The sequence below is a fragment of the Urtica dioica genome, chromosome 4 (assembly GCF_054948205.1).
Source record: "Urtica dioica subsp. dioica isolate 48M chromosome 4, U.dioica_male_clone48M_v1_H2, whole genome shotgun sequence".
Taxonomy (NCBI): Eukaryota; Viridiplantae; Streptophyta; class Magnoliopsida; order Rosales; family Urticaceae; genus Urtica; species Urtica dioica.
The window spans coordinates 9,657,404-9,673,266 of NC_142759.1; the positions used below are offsets into that span (position 1 = coordinate 9,657,404).

The following is a 15,863-nucleotide window of genomic DNA, read 5'->3' on the forward strand; positions in this document are numbered from 1 at the left end:
AATTTACTCTATACGCAAGAAAATATTTATATTTATTAATAATTATTGGAAAGCCAAAAAAATATACGAGTAATATAAATTTACAGGAAATAATTGTGTGTTCACAATTATTTATTTATTTATAAAATGTATGGGATGCTAAATAAACTTTCAAGTAAGGGGGTCTCATATGTATTTTATAAATACTCTAGAATGTTCAATAAGTTTTACAATTTTTTTTTTTTTTGCTAAGAAAGAAAGGAAAGAAGTATGCCACGTATCAAATTATGATTGTCCAATGAACCCAAACCTTCATACAGAAGGTTAGACTTCCTTGCTAGTCAATTCAGCTCAGGAATATATACTCAACTCTGTTTCTCAGTCTCCTCCAGCTCTCACTTAAACGAAAATATTCAGAGAGAAATAGAAACAAAAACAGAAACACAGAGATTGGAAGATGGGTGCGAGCTGGTCGTCGAACATGATTTTACCTCCGGGATTTGGATTCCATCCCCTTAACGAAGTGCTTATAAAACACTATCTGAGGCCTAAGATCATGGGAACAAACGATCCTGAAGTTGATTTTTTCATACCCACCATCCACGATCTCTGCAAGTCAGAGCCTTCGGAATTACCATGTTAGTCATCTCAAATTCGATGCAAACAAACATACACATAATGTCTTATGCATTGTTGACTACTTTTTTTGCTGTGTTTTAAAAGGTGGGTTTACTCTGGTTAGCTCCCGCGTTTGAGGTTATCAAAGGAATAATTAATTTAATGGCGGTATTTGTGTATGTTCGCGACAGCCTTGTGCAGGAAGCCTTGGAACACCGAGTATTGTTATTTCTTCTGTAAGTGGAACCAGTACGGAAAAGGAGCTCGGTGCGATAGGAGGACAAAAACTGGGTACTGGAAAAAAACCGGAAAAGAATTAGACATCATCGATTCCGACACCGGAGAACGCATCGGAATAAGAAGCATCTTGGTGTTCTACGAGGGTCGAAATCCCGGGAAAAAGACAAAGCATATCATGCACATTTATGAACTCAAGGATCACATTTCTCGTCAGCAGGTTTGTGTCTGTTTCTTGTTCAGATTGCTAGTTTCGTCGTTTTTTCATGACCCTTTTTGGTTTCCGAATTTGTGCAGAGCTCGGCGTATGTCGTTTGCCGGTTGGAGATAGAGAAGAACAAGACAAAGAATACAGAGAACAAGGTCGACTCAACGCCCGGTGTTGAATTTAATGTGAGACTTATTATGTGTCTAAACCCTGCACTGCTAATTCAGTACTTCCATTTCATATACATATAACAGTAGTTTTCTTGTCTGTGTTTCGAAAATTTAGGTGGACAAGACTGGGTTCGGAGAGCAGAATGCTCAAGGCTCGCCGTTCTTCGAGGGAGGCGAACCGAATGCGAGTGTTAGTGTGAATACCACTTCTTCTGAGCTCTATGCTCCTTTACCACCCTCTGAAACTCAAGAGGTAATCAACATTCTTACTTTATTTATTTACTTTATATATCATTATGACATTCCATTGACATTAGGAAGTGACTGAGTTGCTCATAATGATATTGCTTTCAGGTGCACCAAGCCGAGTTCGAACCACTCGACTTAGATCCGATGTCTATTACAGAGTTGATGGACATGTTTTACATTCCCACGGAGAGTTCCGAGGGAACATTGGACTGTATTGTGAACTGCCAAGAGGTAATATATCTGTACGTAGCTTTTACATCGACGCTCTCTTTTATACGATGCATTACTGTTAAAGCAGTGGGATTTATTTTTTACGTGACGGTGTTTCAGGCGAATAGTCATGATGGGGTGGCCGGTGATTCACCTTCGCTTGGTGAAAACTTTTGGGAAACGTTACCGAGTCTCGAAAGCATCCCAAGTCAGCCATGGGCGTGGGAGTCGGAGATGAATAATCCACTAGAAGTTCCGCTGAGAAGTGATGACGTGGACGCCGATGAAGGGTTATATTTCTCTCCTCATCAGCTCTTGGAGGATTTCCCCAACAGCTCATGAACCGCCGTAGTAGAATATCGCAAGGTAAATCTAGCGACAATGCGTCAAAATCTAAGCGCATTATTGCCAAGGGTTCACGCGATATTCTCATATGGCCTTTCTTTTTCTTAGTCTTATTTACTGCAGTTTAATTTCCTCTCTTTGAAACCTAGTTGAGAGTAGGATTTTGCTGTACTAAGATAGGAAAAAACCAAAGAAATAATTACCCTTAAACTTAAGCTTATTTAGTATTAGCTTATCAAACCTACAACCCCAATCACCACCAGTTATGTATCGCTATCCATCCATATTATTATGCCAAAGTCTCTGGCGTAGCGGGTCGTGAAACCGACCCCTTGAGTGTTTTAGTCTTAATCGATTTATTCCCGGGAGAAAATAAAGCAGTAAAAGCTTACACGACGAAGCTTGATCTGCTCTTGTTTTGCCTGGATGAAAGAGTATATATGTGGCCATGGTAGTTAGTGTTTTTTAGTCTTCTTGAAGCTAAAAAACACTTTCGTAGATTGCCCTTATATATCTGTCTGCTATGTAATTTCATTTTAGATTTAAGTGTGTAAGTGTATGACCCTTATTTTGCTCAAAAATAAAGGAGAATCCGACTGAACAAGCGAAGGTTTATCAAGTGAAGAAGTAGTTTTTTCACCTTTGTGAAACGCAGTGGAACTCTCTCGTTTATTATGGCAAGATAGCCTACGGGTCGATTATGTAATTATTAGTGTTTACTTATGATATTTAAGTGTGTTTTGTAATGTATTAATACGATGTTAGATGTAATTGTCCATTGATATTTGAAAGTGGTTTATTATGTATTAATATGAAGTATGGAAGCAAAGTGTTGATGATTTGGTTGTGTCAATATAGTGTTGGATGTACTTATAAGTCTCTTATTGAATTTAGTCTATTGATTCATTTGGTTGCAGAACAATCTCTTTAACAGCATTATAATACATATTCTCTAACGAAGAAGAAAAAAAAAATTCTCTCAGTGATTTTATTTCATTTCTTTTTACGTTTCTTTGTTTTATTTTTTAGGATTTGTAATAATCTATATTTGTTTTGAATTCATCACGAGATCTTTGATGATATCATGTTGGAATTAAACATGTGTATGGCTGATTTGTGGCAACATTTTGAGTGGGCTCCACTCATCGGAATTTAATAATTCCAAGGGATACGGATTCCTCGTAACGAGGGCTATAAAATTGAATATTTGTTTGCCAAAATCGGACCTAAGGTGAATGAGAAAGTGACGAGCTGGACTGGACGAAGTGACGAGATCGACTGGACGAAGTGACGAAGTCATTCCAGCTCGACTGGGCGAGGTCGACTGGACTAAGTGACGAAGTCATTCCAGCTCGACTGGACGAGCTCGACCGGACGAAGTGACGAAGTGTACGTTTGAGAATTAATGCCAACGGTTTGTATGCTTCAATTCAATGGTTTTTGAGCTTTAAGCGCGCATTATGACTGTGTTATAATGCCATTACGGCTGAAAACGTTGGACTGTTCGCATGGTTTTGAATTCAAAACGGTCTGTTAAATGGCTGGGTGTCATAGCCTGTGTTAATGCCTTTATGGCTGGACGTTTTTGAACTTCAAACCATAGCCTTGGCCTATATAAAGAGGTTTCAGCCCTCATTCAGAAAAGAGGAGAAAATCCATCTTATTCCCCACTGTTCCCAAGTATCTCTCCTTCCAATAAATTTTTTTTTTGTTTTGTCGTGGTGATAGTTTTCGCACAGGTTCCAGTTCGCCGCGAGTCAAGTATTTTGGTGCTAAGCTTGCCTCTGAAGTCGTTGTATCCTGGGAGGCTATCGCTCGTTTAGTCCAGCATCCGTGGGAGAGCGATAAAAAGCTTCAAGGAAACCGTCCAACGGGCCTCGACTAGTTCTCCGTTTTGGTTTTTCCGGTTTATATGTAATTGGTTTTATGTGTTTTTCTTTCCATGTAATTTGTCTTATTTTACATCAATATTAATACAATATTGCTAACATATCATTCAACAAATTAATGCTAATGTTTATAGTACAATATTTAAACAGTCTCATTACACTATTTTTTTACATCGCGTTGTTCGGCTCTAAGAGCCTTATACGATTAAATTTGTTTCCTTAGTTTATATGAATAAAACACATAAACCACTGCTATTATTATGTATATACAAATAGTTGTTATATAACTTAAACATACATACAAAATAGTAATTTCAGACTTGTCGTTGTCGTCTAATAAAATAGCCAACATTTGACAAGCTTAAGTGATAATTTACACCCAAAAATAAAAATAAAGATAAAAATAAAAAATAAATTGAACCAAAATGCTTTGCAATAGTCATAAAAAAACCCTTCCACGACAAGGGGGTAAATCCTTGTCAACTTTGGCCCATTGAACAAGGCATCTTCACGCGTCTGGAATGCTTTTTAAAAATATTTATGTATTATTTTCATCAAATATAGATACTTTGTTTTTCCCCTCTAAAATTCCTTTAGAATATCATATACGAAACTTCTATCGAGTGAAAAACAATCGCGGGCCTTTAGCCACGTGTCAATTTGTGATTGTCAGATCGCTTCTTGCCCATGAAGAATTAGACTGAGGTCAACCCAGAGTCTTGCTATTAATAACCACACTCAATTCTCTCGTTTCTCGTAGCTCTCACTTGAACGAACACATTCAGAGCGCAAAAGAACCAGAGAATCAGAGGTTATCACGATTCACGAGTCGGTCCTCGAACATGGCTTTTCCTGCGGGATTTCGATTCCTTCCAACTAACGAAGAGCTTATAGAAGAATACCTTAGGCCCAAGATCATGGGAACTTCAAACGACCCCGAAGTACTTGACCAAATCATACCCACCACCATCGCCGATCTCTACGAGACAAACCCCTCGGATTTACGGTGTAAGTGATCTCAATTTCGACACAAACGAACACTCTTCGTTACAGCATATCAACTTGTCCAAACTGGTTTATTTATTTATTTATTTTGTTTTTATGTTTTTATAGCTTTATATGGGAAGCCTTGGAACCCAGATCATACTTACGTCTTTACTAAGTGGAAACCTTACGGAAAAGGAAAACAGTGCAAAAGGACGACCAAAACTGGGAACTGGAAGAAAACCGGCAAAGAATTAGCCATCATCGATTCCGGCACCGGAAAACGCACCGGAACAAGAAGCATCTTTGTGTTTCGCGAGCGTGATAATCCCGGCGCGAAGACCGATTATATCATGCACGTTTATGAACTCAAGGATGACATTTCTCACCAGGTTTGAATTGTGCCTCTTTCTTCTTCTTCTTTCTCCTTTGCTCATTCTTGACCTTTCATGTTTTCGAAATCATGCAGAGCATGCCGTATGTCATATGTCGCTTTCACAAGAAAAAGAAAAACGAAAACACGAAGAACAAGATCGTAAGCACTCCGACCCGAATTTACGGGACTAAATATTAGCCTGCACTACTCAAGAGTACTTTTACTCTATAACTTAACACTTCTCTTGTACCTGTGTTTGGAAAATCCAGGAGGGCAATTGTGTTCTCTCCGAGTCACGAGATTCAGTTTCCTTTGATGGAGGTGAACCGAGTGGGAACACCACTTCTTCTGATGACTATTTCCCTCCACCGCCAACTGAAACTGTAATGAGTCGATCGAGAGCTGGGTTCGAATCATCCGACGCGGGACAGCGTATTTCGGATGGTTCCGAGGGAGCACTCGATGGAATCGAATCAGTTCCCAATGTCACCCAAATGGTAAGGAAAATCGATAGTAGTTCCGTGTGCATTTTGACTAACCGACTCATTCCGTCGATATGAAGCTTGAGTTTATTTACGTTATGGTGTGGTTTCAGGTGAATGATCACGTTGTGGTCGATGATATATCATCACTCGTGAAACCGCTGTACTCACCGGAGCATGGCAACATGATGATGGAATCTTCGCATCTGTATTATGATTCAGATGTGTCTCCCACACAGCTGTCTAAATCTCTGTTTGCTTCCTCAGATGAACAACTCTTCTCGGGAACATCACAGCAATTTCACGGCTCATCTAGCCAGCCAATCTCCCCGGAGATTGGGATAGCAAATTTAGTGGGAAGTCCAGTCGAGAGTGACATGGACGCCTACATTTCCCTGTTCATCAGCCGTTTGGGAGAATCCCAAGCAGCTCATGAATTACTGTAGGAGAATATCACTCGGATAATCCGCAATAATGTGTCTACAAAGCTTAGGCACATTATAAGAAAGGATTCAATAGCTGATATTCTCCTATAGCCTCTCTTTTTCTTATTTCCTATCCTTGAAATTCAGAATCTACCATATTTATTATCCACAAAACCTACTACCCAAATCAACTTGTGTGTTTAAATCTATTTCTTCTTTAGCCACCCCTTTCAAACCATCATACCACCAGAAGAAAGAAAAAAAAAATCTGGACTGGTTTATCAGCCTGTCCAAATACCAACCCCACCACCACAAACAAAAATCTCTCCCCATCCATATTCTTATGAAAACCTCTTGAAAGCTCAGAACCAAGATTTCTTAGTCGTTTTATTCCTTATAAAAGCAGAAAAAGCTCGCACAACGAAGCTTGATATGCTTTTATTTTGCCTAGATGAAAGATAATGCCAGCTGTGGCATAAGTAATTAGTGTCTTTTATTAATTGCTTTAAAACAGCACCGCAGATCACCCAATCATGGCTTACTATATCTATTCCCAGCAATACCGGATCGAATGAAACTGGATTCTCCAAATTAAGTTCATTCTTTCCGAAGAAATGGGATCATCTAGTTCTCATGAAAGACTTAATTTTGCTAGTGTGAGAAATATATATACCAGCAGAAATAGGCTCGAAGATGAAGGAGTTCTTTTGAATGAGTGAAGGTTTTAGTACTTTTGTTCAAGACAATGGAATTCTCTCATTTCATAAGGGCGAGATACGGCGGGCCGATTATGTAGTTATTAGAACTTGTAATGTTTCAAATGATATGCTTTGTAATTTGTTATTATTAAGCGTCAAATGAAATTGCTGTTCTTTTAGTTGTCACTTTAGTGACTTTGCAGACGCATGTAATGAAGTTACACCTCAAAAAAATAAATAAATAAATGAAGTCTCATGTTGAATTTATTTATTGTCTTATTATTCTGTGTAGAGTAGATTATCAAATAGTACGTCGACAAACAAATGGATCGCAATGGCTCCATGAATCATCTACAAACTGTAAAGTATTTTTTTTAATGGTAAAAACGTTGTCTATAGAAGCATTAAAAAAAATATAAATGTTGGCTATTGAAGCATTTTTTTTTGTATGAATTCATTACTAAGGATATATTGTAAACTTTTTTTTTATAAAAAATGCCACGTGTAAATTATTGGTTATTTTAAAACAAGAGTTAATGGTGGCATATATATTCAATGTTTGAGTTTTGTGTCACTTAAATACCTCATATTTTATTTTTATATGAGGTATTTAAATAACACAAAACTTAAACATTGAATATTTATGTCACCATTAACTCTTAAAACAAATACGAAACGCTGACTTAATAGCGATTCGAAAATTTCAAATGACCTAGTTAGTATAATTTTTTTATTTCATATCTCCTTTATCCTCTTAACTGATCTGGTCCGATTTAGACGGATCTAAAATTGTCCAATCCTGTTTCAAAATTTATAACTACGATTCAGACCTAAAAATCTACTAATTTGGGTTTAATATCGTATTTAATAGAATGTTTACATTAATATTTTTAAAAAAATACTTTTTAGTTAATCTATTATGAAATTTGTGAAATAAAATATCTAAAACAGTTTATATCAGTCTAACTAGACTAGATTAGTCTAAAATGTTTTGTTTGGTTATTTTCTTAAATGGTTTAATCTAATCTCAATTTTTCTAGACCGTTTAAAAGAGTCTAATCGAATTTTAAATAGGAAGGTACACATCCCCGTCATTATATATGTACTTTTTAACTCATGGAAAGTTTTGTGCGGGGAAAGAAATTATTAATGCATTTTTAATGGTGAAGCCAATACATTTTAACTTCACTTACCACCTATAATTCTCTAACTACATCTACTTAAGCAATAATTCATCTAATGGTAAGCCAATACCTTTATTTACTCATAGAATGTTGAGTTGTTATTGAATGATGTTGATATGTGAGTCTCACGTATCAACGTCATTCAATAATAACTGAATAAATTTTCATTTGATCCACAAATTTTTTTAGAGTTGATTAGCTCGGTAGAATCAATTTGTTTTACAAAGTAAATGACTTAAATGTGAAATAATGATAAAACTATTTGTTTTAATATTATGTTATTTTCTAGCAAGTTCTTTTAGTAAATCATTTAATATGCTCTTATTTGCTGTTTTTCTTTTCTGATCGAATTTTAAAAGAATCGAATTTTAACTTGTTTGGTTCTCAACTCAAAAACAGTTTTTCACTTTTTGAGTTACGAAAATTGAAAACAAAAAATGAAAATGGTGTTTGTTCTAATTTTCCGGAAAATTTTTTTAAAAATTTTTGAAGTTGTTTTGTAAAAGAGTAAGAAAACTGAAAACAAATAAAAGGTGTTTTTGGAAAAAAAAAAAAAAAAAAAAAAAAAATTCTTCTCTTCTCTCCTCCTTCTCCTCATCTTCTCTTTTTATTTTTTTCAAAAACAAAAATGAAAACTGTACCAAACATTTTTTTTCAGTTTTTTCAATTTCTTAAAAACAAAAATGAAAACTGTACCAAACAGCTTTTTGAAAACAACTGCAAAATAATTTTTCAGTACAATTACAAAAATTAGAAAATAGAAAACAAAAACTTTTTAAGTTAACTACCAAACAACCCCTAAGGTTTTGGCGAGTAGTCTACAAAAAGCCCTTCGACTACAAGGGGTTCGATCCAACTCAATTTTACAGATTGAAAGCATCATTTGTCGGGAATAATTAAATATATCGATACTTTTTATTTTCTCCAAAAATTTTCCTTTAGAATATTATATTCATATATAAGGTATATGTATGTGCTATAAAAAAAATGTAAATTCAATTAAACCGTCATCAATCAGGACATGGATGACGTATATATGATGCTTCCTTTTTCCATAGGCCATTTCTACGTCTCTTCTGCAAAGGTCTTTTAGAAAATAATAAATTTTGTATAATATTATTTGAAGTTTTTCTTCTTAGAAAATAATAAATTTTGTATAATGTTATTTGAATTTTTTATTTTAGCTGAGTGATTTGTATCTTTCCGTTAAATTGTTAGTTATATGTATATATATACATAAATATATACAAGTTATTGACATTTCGTTACTCATACAAAAATAAAATTGTTTTTTAATTAAAACACTTAAATAACTTAAATTATAATAATTTACTCTATACGCAGAAAAATATGTATATTAATTACAAATTCTTTAAAATATGTTTTGGTGTAAATGAAAAACAGTAATTTAATAAATTTTGTTTGCACAATTATTTACAGTCAAATACTACATGACACTTTGTGGATAACAAAAATATTAATTAAAAAAAAAAGACCCTTCTCTTGAAAGTTGAAAGGATTCGACACTAGAAAAACAGTACAAACAACGAACTTTTTTTTCTCTTTTTTTTTCCAATGGAAATTTTAGTCCACTTACTTATAGAGTTATAGGTCAAGTGAGGCACTTTTATTATTGCTTTTTCTAAGAACCCAAACAAAGCATAAGAAAACAAAAAACGCACTCACTCAACGTAGGGCCTTCAGTTTCAATAATAAAAATATAAAAACGTACGGCCTTCAGCCACGTGTTGATCTGTTATCGTCTGATAAATTAAAACCTTCATTGAGAAGGCTAAGACTTAGCTCCGTTCGAAATCCCGAAAAATATGTGGGAAAAAAAAAATCTCTCATATTTTTCATTGTTTGGATAGAGGAAAAATAAGATAGAAATGAAAGTATGAGAAAAATTGGAGGGAAATGTATGACTAAAATGGAAATTAAATTTTTCCGATAAATTTGGATGAATAATGAGAATCCTTCCAAATTTGTCTATGTGGGGATTACGTTTGCATGTATCTTCCTTACTTTTCACTTAATTTTCTCTCATATTTTTCACGACTTTCAAATGCAATTTAGAATTTTGATTTTTCCTCTTGTTTTCCCTCATATTTCATATCCCTTATATTTTCAATTTCCCTCATATTTTCGGGGTTTCAAACTGAGCCTTAAAGAGTATTCCATCTTTTAGATAAAAGAAAAGACTTGAGAGTATTCATTCAAATCTTCCTATAAAGTATGGACATTCACTTCTCTCGTTTCTCTGAGCTCTCACTTAAACGAAAACATTCAGAGAGAAAATACGTGTTAATCTTCTTCATCCGGATTAGAAGAAAAAATATTTTGTGTTATCAAGTATTCAAAAACATTGATTTTTATATTAAATCCCATAAATCAAGTAGACGAAAAAAAATTTGGGGGACGCCAATAATAACGTACCATGTGATTTTCCTTTCAGAAATGTGTCATCCACCGAAATGCAAATAAAATTCACAAGTGAGTTTCTCTCGTGTTTGTTACGGCGTACGTTTAATTTTTTTAATAAGTGTGTGTCAATTGCGGATAATCCACCATTACTTCAAGTATCGTTGTCATTATGGTCTAATAGGTTGGCAACATCAGCCAAGAAGGTCTTAGGAAATCAGATACTTCACTTTCTTATATAATGTTTCTTGTGCTCGCTACTCTATCTTTCTAATGCAATTTACTTCTCAGTTTCATGTAGTCATTTGAACTATTGAACTTCACTTTATGAGCGTGTTGAATAATTCCTAGAGTGGGAGGGCCTAATCCCGGGAAAAAAGGGTATAATCTAAATCAAGGCATAGGAAAGTTCTTGAATTCGCCCTATTTCTTCCCACGGGGTTGTCAACAAACCACAATCCCACAAAGCTATAGGTTACTGTTTGGTTGGTTTGTACGGTTTATGACATCGTGCAATGCATTTTTATTTTTATTAGTGCTTATCATTTGTATAGTTCTTTCTTAGGACTAATAAAATTCCACTGGGAGGTTCATGGGAAAATATAGTTGAGTTTTTAGGCAACTCCTTAGGGGCTTATTCTAATTACCGGGGATTAACATGCTGCTTGCTTTCTTGGTCGGGATTAGATGATTTTGAACGTCGTCTCTTATAGAACAATCTAAATGGTATCTGATTTTTTTTCTCGTAGCCTTTCATTGCTTTTCAGTTATTCTTACAACTTTCGAAGGAATTTTCTCAAGCTGGTTTTTTTAATCTTCTGGTATTGTTTTTTTTTTTTTTTTTTTTTTTTCTTTTCTTTATGTGATCTTAGAAGAATACTCTGGTTTTTTATAGCTGCAAAGACGAAGCTTAAAGAATGAGATGTCAACGTGCGTTGCTCAAAAGACGAAGTGCAGAGCAGGTGGGCTGGGAAGACATGTATTGAATCGCCTATTCTCTTCCCCTGTTAATGTTGTTTGTGTAGTCGATGAGTTGTGAACAGCAAGCTTTGAATTAAAAAAAAAAGCTTAAATGAGAACAAACTCATTCCAAATTCTTAAAGGTAAAGCCCAAGCCTAGCGAATGGCTTCCATGAGAACGCAGTCACTCCAAATACTGATTCGGTGACATTTTCCATGGCTTGCGACTGAACTTTCTCTGAGGTCAGTATTTCCTTTCAATTGCATAGTGTTACTGTTTATTATTACACATGTAGCCAGAAGCTTGTATTTTGCTCGTCTGTTTTGTGTCCGCTACTTGTCAGCTATAGTTTGCCGATAATAAAAAATATTCTCAGGATCGACAATACTCGAGCTTCACAATATTCCTTTTCTTTCTGGTTTGCTTATTCTGTAAGTTTTGTCAGTTTTATTTACTTGGATCAGCAAAATGTCCAAACCCCCCAAGCCAACTTCTTTCTCTTTCCAAATACCGAATGAAACAGGAATAAGATGAAGATTGCTTTCGAAACTACTAGAATAAATTGAAGGTATTTATGATTTTCTTTTCTTTCTGGTTTTGTTGTTCTGTAAGTTTCTTACTTTAGATTTCATCTGTTTGCTTGGATCGGTGAATAGCCCTAACCTTATCGGAGTATCATTATTCAATGTTTCACGCCTTCTGGTGGTCGGCCAAAAAGGTGTCCTTTGTACGATCCTTATAGTTCAAGGCAATGGAAATTTTTATTTTTAAAAGAGTTATACTTCCTTAGAGATTTTATTTTTGTTTGCTTGAATTGCTTTTTTGGTCGTTTTGAAATTAATGTGAACATGGTCTGGTATGAATAAGTAAAATTGAACGGTCTTTCAATTGCCTTTTTGCTCTGTTTGATTTGCTAATTTTGATACTCTAGAACGCTGAAATTGGGCACCTTGTTGAGATATGGTATGCTTAAAATAGTTAACGAGGCAGTAAAAAATCCTGGCAGGTTCATGTAGCTTTTTCTGTCTTCTATTCTTTTACTTTCATTATTGAAGTTCATTTAAACAGAAAGACTTCTAGTAGATCCGAGATTTTTTAATTCTGACATCTTTTTTGGTATTCTTATATTGGTTGACAAGGCAGTACCAAATTCTGGCAGATTCAATCTGATTTTTCTGCGTTCTATTATTTTTATTTTTCTCCATAGAACTTGATTTTTAACGGAAAATTTTTCTAGATCTATTTTTAAATATATATATATATATATAATTTAAACCTTTTTCTGCTTTTCTATCAACGTGCAGGTATCTCAATTTGTGCTGGAGGCCGATAATGGGTTGTGACACGAGGTTCAGTGAGTTCCTCTTATTTCCTTGCTATTTTGCCATAGAAATACCAAGTTCCATTTTCTTGCCTTCTAACTGTTATTTCGTGTTTGCTGTGAGTTTAGCCAGCAGGTTTTGGATTCGAGACATCTTATTCCTGTTTGATGTTGTGCAAATGTCTTTCATCAGAACGGTCCAAATGCTGATTCTGGTTTTATGCCTTGGCTTGCTAACTCCGTTCGTCACGACCGCTGAACCGTCTGTATGGGTCAGTATTTCCATGTGCTCTATATCAAGTAATTAGGATCTCAGGGTGAGTGTTCTCTTTCACTTGTGTAGTCACTATGTACCTTACTTATTTAGCTTTCTGTTTTGCCTCAGATCCTTTCCTAAGTGCGTGCAATTTTACGCCCCTCTAATTATTGGACGATTTGTGGTTAGCATGACATGTTTGTGCCATGTAGCTTCAGATACGCCCACTCAATGACGAACGTGTTTTTTAGTATGCATGTTAAGTTTATATGTTTGCCATAATAATATTTTCTATCTAAATCTGTTGCTATTGTTCCTAGGGCTGAATCCGAGCCACATAGTTCATTCATTTTTTTTATTGGGCTAGGTTTTGTAAGATTGTTCATATAGCATTTTCGTAATGGTCTTTCAATTCACTTCTTGCTGACATTACTTGTTTGTTTCTCGTGTTCATTCCATTTTTGGCAAAATCAATAACTGTTCGAGCTCTATTCTAAGCTGCTCGCAATGATTGTGACTGTGAGAACTGAAGTACAATTGCTAACAAGGTTGTTATGACTTTGTTGATGGCTTAGAAATGCTCTCTTTCTAATTATCTTTTTTTCCTGTACGCTATTTTGGTTTTAGCATCAGCCGAGGTCAAATGTTTGAAGAACTCATTTGAAATTGGTAATCTACTCAATTTTATTTAGCCTCTTGTGTTGTACTCTTTACCTTTTATTTTGCTCACTATGTTTGGCAGTCCACAGCCATTTAAAATTTATATGTCGAAACATTGTTTTGCATAATCATCTTTTTATACGATCTTGTAGTTTTGTTCTTCACCTTCTTTGGTGGTTTGAATACTGCTTGATCCAAAGTCCCCTTTTAATTTTGTCCAGTTATTAGTATTCTGAAATTCTTGATGTTTAGTGCCATTTTAAGGCATTAACATGTGCTAACTTATTTTTCAGTTTTCTGCCACCTTCGTTTCTTGAGGTTACTCATATATTGTTACAATTTTCCCTTTGTTTTTGAAGGTCAGTGATTGGAGATTCGTAGAAATAAATATTGTTCGTAATTGTTATGCTTATGATAGCTGACCTGACAGCTTATTTTTCTAAATAACTGTGTGTTTTGAGTACGTTGTGTTTTTTTTTTAATGGGGTCCATGGTTTTGTAAGGAATTTCTTGGCCAGAGAGGGATAGTTACTGAATGGATATCTAACTTTAATCTGTCCATAAAAACATATTTGATTTATTTTGTTTTCAAATAGTCGTTCTTGTTTTCTTATTTATTCACTTTAGTTCTGGCTACCACAACAAGAATATATATATTTTTTGGGAGCGTATTATTATTTCTTGGGTTCCTAATCACTCGTGCACTTGGAGGTTTCCAACATTGCTCCTTTTTTTTTCTAACTGAAAAATAACATTTTCATAGTTTTCAAATTAGTCACCCCGTGCACTTGCTCCCAAATTGATAATTTTGTTTTTAATAATGTAAGACAAATGTATTTGAATAAAAAATGAGATCTACAAGATTTATAAGATCATGAGTTGTGAACTCTTTGATCGTTGTTTTTAGTGGGTTCTAGGTAAGACAGTAATTTAGTTTAGAATCCGAGATAAAAAGAAAAATGTTTGAAGACAAGAAGGAGGAACTGATTTTTTCTAGAAAGGATTATATTGAAACTCTCTGTTTTTGTTTTCAAGTTCGAGACTTATTCTGTTCTTGCTCTTGTTATATTGCAAATGGTGGAGTTTCCCTTATATTTATAGAGGGAAATTATTTGAGAGTTTTCGATTTTACTCTTAAGAATAATAAAATCTATAAATATTTCTGATCTAATTTCCACCAAAATTAGTCGCATCTTTTATAATCATGTATATAATTTTACATGTATCAACAATAATCATTTGAGATATGATGGTATTAACAAATTCTTCTTTAACAGGAGAAGCTATATATACACTTATAAGCACTCTCAATAATGTCATCAATCACCATTCATAGCTCTAACCAGAAATTTCTAAGCATTTTGCAGCTATGAGATAATTAATCAGCTAAGATCAACTAAAGGAAAACCCACCAACATTGTTGAAAATTTCAGTTAAATTTTAATCAATTTTTTATGGTTAAAATTAATTTTAGGCCGTCAAATTCTGATCCAGCAAGTTAACTGAATAGAATAATAAAAATAAAAATAATATTAAACTCTGTGTTAAGTAAAAAAAAAAAAAAAAAAAAAAACGAATACATAATTGATTTGATTAAGCTCTGTTAAACTTTTCAATTTAAAGTTAGTGTTAACTAAAATTGACTGGAAAAAGTCAATTCGAGTTCTTACGATCTAAGCTCAAATTGATCTCATCTCACCTCACTCTCTGAACTCAGCTCAAGATCCGTCATGAATGCTCAAATGTATTTATTACTATGTATCTTTTATATTTATTACTCTATATCTCATGTGATTAGCATAAATCAGAATAATCGGATATCATAAAAATACTAGAAAGTAGTCGATATAATCCGTATCTCTAATTTTTCTAATTGACCATTAAAAATTTATTCATGCGAAGACTTCCTTTAAATAAAAATAAAAATCATGAAATGTGAGAGCTCCGAGAATTGGCAAGGAAACCAAATGTTATATTCAAGTCAATGGATATGATGATCGATGTATAATATATGAAAAAAGAAGTATCCGCTTTACTTTGTTTGTCTTTGAGTTTATTAATTAAGTCACCACAAATTGAAAGGTGAAACATAACATTTCACGTAACAATAGAGCAGTGCTAACTGCTAAGTGGGAAGCATAACAGAAAAGAAGAAAAAGAAAAAAAAAATGTGGGCCATATAAAAAGTGA

The 15,863-nt window shown here is 34.3% G+C and overlaps 2 protein-coding genes and 1 long non-coding RNA gene across 8 annotated transcripts; all 3 read left to right on the forward strand.

Moving 5' to 3' along the window:
- The first annotated feature begins 316 nt into the window (after window positions 1-316).
- On the forward strand, window positions 317-2,922 carry LOC149400215 (uncharacterized). Of its 2 annotated transcripts, XM_089611199.1 has the most exons (7): window positions 317-617; window positions 789-1,054; window positions 1,132-1,227; window positions 1,328-1,465; window positions 1,567-1,692; window positions 1,792-2,037; window positions 2,603-2,922. In XM_089611199.1, the coding sequence occupies exons 1-6, from the start codon at window positions 437-439 to the stop codon at window positions 2,011-2,013; spliced, it is 1,029 nt and encodes a 342-aa protein (XP_089467325.1). In that variant the 5' UTR covers window positions 317-436; the 3' UTR covers window positions 2,014-2,037; window positions 2,603-2,922. The 2 variants fall into 2 exon arrangements, with proteins under 2 accessions (XP_089467325.1, XP_089467324.1); XM_089611198.1 differs by having other exon boundaries at window positions 1,792-2,922.
- Window positions 2,923-4,667: 1,745 nt separating this feature from the next.
- On the forward strand, window positions 4,668-7,049 carry LOC149400216 (uncharacterized). Its single transcript, XM_089613100.1, has 5 exons — window positions 4,668-4,913; window positions 5,019-5,281; window positions 5,359-5,424; window positions 5,535-5,762; window positions 5,861-7,049. The coding sequence occupies exons 1-5, from the start codon at window positions 4,748-4,750 to the stop codon at window positions 6,191-6,193; spliced, it is 1,056 nt and encodes a 351-aa protein (XP_089469226.1). The 5' UTR covers window positions 4,668-4,747; the 3' UTR covers window positions 6,194-7,049.
- A 4,654-nt stretch (window positions 7,050-11,703) lies between these two features.
- On the forward strand, window positions 11,704-14,240 carry LOC149400217 (uncharacterized). Of its 5 annotated transcripts, XR_016296393.1 has the most exons (5): window positions 11,704-12,004; window positions 12,093-12,154; window positions 12,741-12,790; window positions 12,887-13,029; window positions 13,143-14,240. It is a non-coding gene; the product is annotated as an uncharacterized LOC149400217 (long non-coding RNA). The 5 variants fall into 5 exon arrangements; XR_016296390.1 differs by having other exon boundaries at window positions 12,887-14,240; XR_016296391.1 differs by having other exon boundaries at window positions 12,741-12,785; window positions 12,887-14,240.
- Window positions 14,241-15,863: the final 1,623 nt, after the last annotated feature.

Excerpts from the sequence above, each read along its gene's own strand:
- LOC149400215 (XM_089611198.1), top strand. The coding sequence starts at position 437 with ATGGGTGCGAGCTGGTCGTCGAACATGATTTTACCTCCGGGATTTGGA. Across the intron at positions 1,466-1,566 it reads CACCCTCTGAAACTCAAGAG|GTGCACCAAGCCGAGTTCGA; the intron begins GTAATCAACATT and ends TATTGCTTTCAG. Across the intron at positions 1,693-1,791 it reads GTATTGTGAACTGCCAAGAG|GCGAATAGTCATGATGGGGT; the intron begins GTAATATATCTG and ends ACGGTGTTTCAG.
- LOC149400216 (XM_089613100.1), top strand. The coding sequence starts at position 4,748 with ATGGCTTTTCCTGCGGGATTTCGATTCCTTCCAACTAACGAAGAGCTT. Across the intron at positions 5,425-5,534 it reads AAAACACGAAGAACAAGATC|GAGGGCAATTGTGTTCTCTC; the intron begins GTAAGCACTCCG and ends TGGAAAATCCAG. Across the intron at positions 5,763-5,860 it reads TTCCCAATGTCACCCAAATG|GTGAATGATCACGTTGTGGT; the intron begins GTAAGGAAAATC and ends GTGTGGTTTCAG.